Source organism: Etheostoma spectabile, chromosome 3, assembly GCF_008692095.1.
Source record: "Etheostoma spectabile isolate EspeVRDwgs_2016 chromosome 3, UIUC_Espe_1.0, whole genome shotgun sequence".
Classification (NCBI taxonomy): Eukaryota; Metazoa; Chordata; class Actinopteri; order Perciformes; family Percidae; genus Etheostoma; species Etheostoma spectabile.
Window position 1 is genome coordinate 7,702,871 of NC_045735.1, and position 5,983 is coordinate 7,708,853.

General features: G+C 36.9%; 1 protein-coding gene across 3 annotated transcripts in view; it reads right to left on the minus strand.

Annotated features, from left to right (window-relative positions):
• Positions 1-702: 702 nt before the first annotated feature.
• Positions 703-5,983, minus strand: part of lsamp (limbic system associated membrane protein) — a 713,356-nt gene continuing 708,075 nt past the window's right edge. For all 3 annotated transcript variants that reach the window (XM_032503218.1, XM_032503209.1, XM_032503200.1), the window contains 2 exons: positions 4,694-4,842; positions 703-3,506 (listed from right to left, as the gene is read on the minus strand). In XM_032503218.1, coding sequence (XP_032359109.1) covers positions 3,409-3,506; positions 4,694-4,842 — 247 coding nt within the window. In that variant the 3' untranslated portion in view covers positions 703-3,408. The remainder of the gene's footprint in view (positions 3,507-4,693; positions 4,843-5,983) is intronic.

Consider the following 5,983-nt stretch of genomic DNA (forward strand, 5'->3'; position numbering starts at 1 on the left):
AAAAAAAAAATATTCTAAACCTAAAATAGAAGGTTACCACTGTAAGCTCAACATAAATTAGAAAGTTGGCTATTTGGCCAACTTGTCATGTATCTCATGCCTTATGTTAACTTCTCAGGTAAGTTAATAATAATGGACAGATTCAGAATCAGAGTACACACGCGCACATACATAAGCCAGTTTTGTACAGTGAAGCAATGGTGATGTTTTGAGGCAATGCTCAATAGTAAACTAGATAGCTGTATCTACAGTCTTCAGTAGAATCCAGGTTGGTCTACAGAGAGGTTGGTGCTTTGTCCGTAGGCTGGCTGTTGGTCTCTATGAGCAATGAAAGGACAGTATTCCGTATCTCTTTCTGCTATATGGATAATACAGCGCTCCATGGCTTTTACATAGTGTTACTGGTGTCAGTCAGGGCTTATTGGCTGGTTTTAACCTGCAAGGACATACATGGACATCCACATGAAAATCACCTGAATGGTAGAAAGTTTAAACCATGATAATCAATTTATTGTGGAATCCTTTAAAATAAGCTTCCTCTACCCATGTTGCATTCCAAGCAGGTTAAAATAGCACAATTTGAAGATATTTGAACCAGCTCTGGTAGTCTGTCAGGGTCTCCTCCAGCCAATAAACACATTTTAGTTTTCCTAGTCTACCCAAGGCCAGTCTTGCTCTGCCCTGAGTATTTTTTTTTGGACAACTCATGAGTGAGACAGACTTACTGAAATAGACATGTAGCACAGACTACTCTCATGCAAACTGATCATGAGGAAGTATTTCACCACAGCTTTCAGATTATTCACTTCTTCCTACAGATAATTGTTCCTTACAAACTAGCATCCTCAAGTATGAGCTAGCCATAGGCTACAAAGCAGGAAGAGTCTGCATAAATACCAACGTAGTAGAAAAACATCAGGGGTCAAGTTAATCCAAGTTAAAGTTGATACAGCAGAGTTGTTCAGTTGTAGAAAATCAATAAAAAGCATGTGTGAGATGATGACAGAATGAAGCAGCTTTCTTATCACTTCCTAGATTGAAAATCTGAGTGTAAGATATTGTTTGTGTGGTGACTGAGAAAGATGAGAGAAAAGTTGTTGTAACTGTTTAAATGCTTCAGCTTTAAGTCACTTTACAGCTCTGCTTCCACAGTTTCACCCACATGAAAATTAGACTGGATCAGATGGCATTACCAACACTACAAAGTCACATAGCCATGGCCTCAAAAGCATATGCAATGAAAACACCGGGGACAATTTCTTTAATGCATGACAAAGATGACATTAATTACATGTGTGTTTTACAGTACTAGTACTATCTCGGCTTGGTTGTTAGAAGAGCGGAGATATGTACACTCTTCCAGTCAAGGAGCTGAACTGGGTGACCGTACACTATTAGTCACCTTACAGTAGGTCAAACTAAATGGGAAAAAAGGCAGCTAATAGTGCACCAATTTCAGAGATTCTCGTCACAACAGGAATTACCTCTGAGCTGTTTTCTGAGTGAGAATCACACTGTTTGAAAGGTCTTCTTTCACAAAATATTGACACGTGTAGTAATCATTTAACCATTTTGTTCATAAAGAAATAAATTCATCAATTGTTGAGGTGTGATGAGAACATTTCCTATATGACATGTAAAATGCCTATCAGCACATTAAGGGAAAGAAGCATTCGGTATTCATTTGTTTGCTGCTCTCATATTGAATTCCCGGCATATGGCAGCGTATTAGTAGCTAAATGTAATATTCCATTCCCTACAATACCATACAAGCAAGCACTTGTGTCATCTCAAGGATAGGTACAATAATAACTGCACAAAACAATCTTGTCTTTGTTTTTGTTTTAAAACATCATTTTTCTAATGGGCTTCGGTTTACTTGATAGAGCATGGTTGCCAGTTCAAGAGATCTACAATTTATTCATCTTCAACAAATCGCTACCCTATTCAGAAACATGGACACATACAATTTGCCTTTTCATAATAGTATAAGGACATTGGATTCAAGTATATATATATATATATATATATATATATATATATATATATACATCACACACACAACTAAAGCGAATGAGGTAAAGACAGGAAAACCTCAAAATTAATATATTATGAATTTGTCTGTATCAGATCATATTAAAACACGCATACTTATTGAAAGAGAAAAACTAAAAAGTCATTCATTGGTGTCATACATTTTTATCCAAATTCTAGTAGTATAGAAGATTGATCCTAAAACTCAAAATAAAAGCAAACGCTGTATGTGGTACAGTATATGCAGCTAAATGCGTGCCGCCTGCTGTGGAGCAGGCACAAACAGCACAGTATGGTTGATTGGTTGGTTGGTTGGTCATCAAACAAGCAACATAAACTGCAACAATTTCTCTGTTTCCTGTTGTAACAGTGGCAGAACAAGTTGTTTTTTCATAGAGAAATACAAAATTTTATTATGTACAGTACGCATCATTATAACCTACTGTGTTTTCTTTTCCTGCTGCAAAACAAAAGAGGGATTCTTTTGGAAAAAAGGCGTCTCGTTGCAAAGCCACTGAATGAAGATGTAGGTATCTATCACCAGATAAACTTATTTCCTCAGGTTTGTACTTCACATGGTTTAGCTCGGTAGGATCATGTCGATTCTATTCACTACATCCTCAATTTCTGGGCTCAACAGCAACAACCCAAAGCGTCTGCTGCATCTAGAAACAAGGTCATTGATGGGAGAGTTATCCGGCTAATGCTCTATGTCTGTGTTTCACTCTAGTAGCATCAGATTATGGTAGTGAAGACTTTAATATCAGGCATTAATCTCATCACAGAGTTAGCTGCAATATTTTCCCTTTGATTTGTGTATGTGTTAGTTTTATATCTATATGGATATTTGGCAGATACTTTGCATGTTGCTCGTTAATGCACTGGTTAAACACTCGGTTAAATCTACAATTTAAGTTAACATAATGAATCTATGGGAGTATGGACAAATATACCTTATGTCTTCAGTAATTCTAGAGACAAATGATTGTTGGCATCCCTGTGAGCGGGTGCCCCTCTGTTTTCCCATGAAGACAAAAATACAACAAACCCTACACCCGATCCAGACCCTGAAGACAAGATATAGCAGAAATAAAGAAGTGCATACAAATTAAAAAGAGCAATGCAATTCTTTAAAGAGCACTGTTTGCTTGCTCTGTCCTTCCATTGGTTTTGTTGTTGTTCTTATAACATTTTACTCATAACCCATCGTTTTTTGTAATATCTGTAAGCAGTGCTCAAGGTTTTTGTATAATGATGCAAACAGTCTGGGGGGTTGGTAATAAGGTAGCAATAAGGATGTCGGTGAGTTGGAGAGAAGAAAGAGGAGAGGGAGGAAGGAAGGCCAGGAGCGGGAAAAGGAGGAGGGCAGTGGTATTAACACTTGAAGAAAAGGCAGGCGAAGCAGGCCAGCAGGAGCCACAGTGATTGAGATACACAGGCAGAGCCGTTGATATCTCGACCTGTCCCGGGTCCTGCACAGAGAGAGAGAGAGAGAGGAGTGTTAATGTAGAGTTACTGCCAGAGAGCTCACTCAGATAGGCACACCCATCACCTTCAGGAAAACCTAATGCCACTATTTAGATTTTATCTAGAAAATGGATGAGAAAATATTTGAATATCCAGCATTTAGTTTTGTTTCTTCCTATTCATGTAGATAATATTAATATTTGATGTACACATTTACATATGCAGTCTGAGCCAGTTTCTACAGACTTTGAGAGGTGTTTGCTGACATCTCCTGGCCATGTTGTGCTATTGCCTCCATACTGTGACGGAAGCTCAATTGCAAATCATGCTTCAGAAAGCACAGAAAAGGCATACACTGGGGAATTATTTGGTGATTCTGAAGCTTGAACTTGCAAATACAGAAAAAACAACCTAATACAAAAATGCTTCAAGTTGCACAGAACAATTGGGTTTGTTCTGCATTTGGCTGTGATTTATACATTTGCAGCATTTTTTTCTAAATAAACACCATTGTCAAATTGATGAAGATGTTTTCTTATTTGCTTTTGCTTTGTTGAACATCTTTTTTGAAAATAAAACAAACGTTGCTTTGCAGGTTAAAAAAAAACCTTTTACAAAATTACTACAAAGAAAGTTTAAATTTTCTTACTAGCTGCCACTGCCCAATTTGAGTTGAGCGCAGATGTGAGTTGCGCATGCGTCACTTTGTGACAAGAAGTCTAAGATGCTAAGAAGAAACTTCTGTAATGTCAATACAATAAAAATATTGTACAACAAATTTTGTTCACTGCTGGCTACAAGTTAGCAATCAAACACAACAAAGGCTGTCAGTTGAATGGCGTTTTGAGCTAAAGTTAGCAATCAAAACAACCATAGATAGCTAAACGTTTTTGAAATGATTTCCGTCTTATTATTTCATGGATTTCACAAATTTCAGTATGAAACGTCATAAACCATTTAAATCTGAGCATGCACAACTCGAATCTGCACTCAATTTAAATCAGGTAGTGTCACTAGCATCCAATTATTCAGCTCTTGCAGTGAAGCTTAAAAAAGAACACCCAGCTACAGGGAGTTTCCTTCATGCTGCTTTTTAATGATTCAATATGAAAGTAGGTTATTACAAAGTAATTCAATCTCATTTTAGATTCAAAGCGTGAGCTAAAGTAAATGCAGTAGTGTATATACTCACTATAGAGGAAAAGACTGGCATTCTGGACGCCCAGTCGGTTCGAGGCCACGCAGGTATAGTTTCCATAATCCTCTTCGGTGACGTTGGCAATCATGAGAATAGTGGTAGTGCCAAGAATCTGAATATTAATGCCCTGAGCATTGGACAGCCTGGAGAAGAGAGACATACAGAAGTGATCAGTCTAGCTAAATTGCAAAGTAATGAAAAAATCTTAGGTTTTTAAGCCAGAAGGGAGTTAGTGACATTTTAAGCACAATAATAGTCTGCAGTGTCTGTGCAGATAAAAGGGATGGTAGACTTTAATTAACCCAAAAATATGTTGATTATTTACTGAAAGAGAATACATACTTTGAGGTTTTCTGAATAATAAGTTAAACCTTTGGTTTAAAAATAGGCTAGATTATAATTATAAAGCAACATGGCACTTTTCACTACATGGCAGCTGTTTTCTGACTGTGGTGTGACGTGTCTGTAGAACAAAAACTATCACTGAAGGCTGTGAAGTAGACATTTGAAAACTGTACATGCTTACAAATAAACAATATACCTAAACCACCTTTAAAAATGTACAAAAAACTCACAACATTTTAATAAAAATCTCTGTATTGTATGTAAGTATTGCTCTTAAAATAGCTAACAGCATTAATCACATTCCATGACGATGGTTATACTTTTGTGCTGGGTCAGAGTAATGTCAGTGAACTCTCTGAATGTAGGTGTTTGTTTAGAGGTGGGATAAGCCTTTGGAACAAACGTCTTTCATTGACAGTTTAACACTGCATTTAACAGAAACCAATCCTTGATTTTTTGGATAATGTGGTGAGCATTCCATTTAAAGGACCAGTGTGTATTGAAGCGGCGCTATGGCAGATATGGAATGTAATATTCACAAGTATATTTTCATTAGTGTATAATCACCCAAAGCTAAAATGCTTTTTCTTTTCGTTAGCCTAAAATGACCCTTCATATAGGGTCCTCTTCCAAGGAAACCGCCATGTTGCGCCGCCATATGGTAGTCCAGAACAGACAAACCAAACACTGGCTCTAAAAAGGGCCTTTCACATTTTTACATTATCTAAAGGCCATCATATATTCTGTTCAACCTCACCGCTATGAGGAAATGGAAGAACTTGTAAACATGACAAAAAAGCAGAGTATAAATGTGACATAAACAATTCTTAGTAAAAATGTTTGTATGGATATTTGCTGTGCAGTTTGTCAATGTGTTCTTCATTGTTGTCTTTTATGTATTTTCTTGTCATTAAAACAAACAGGTACACTGCTATTCCA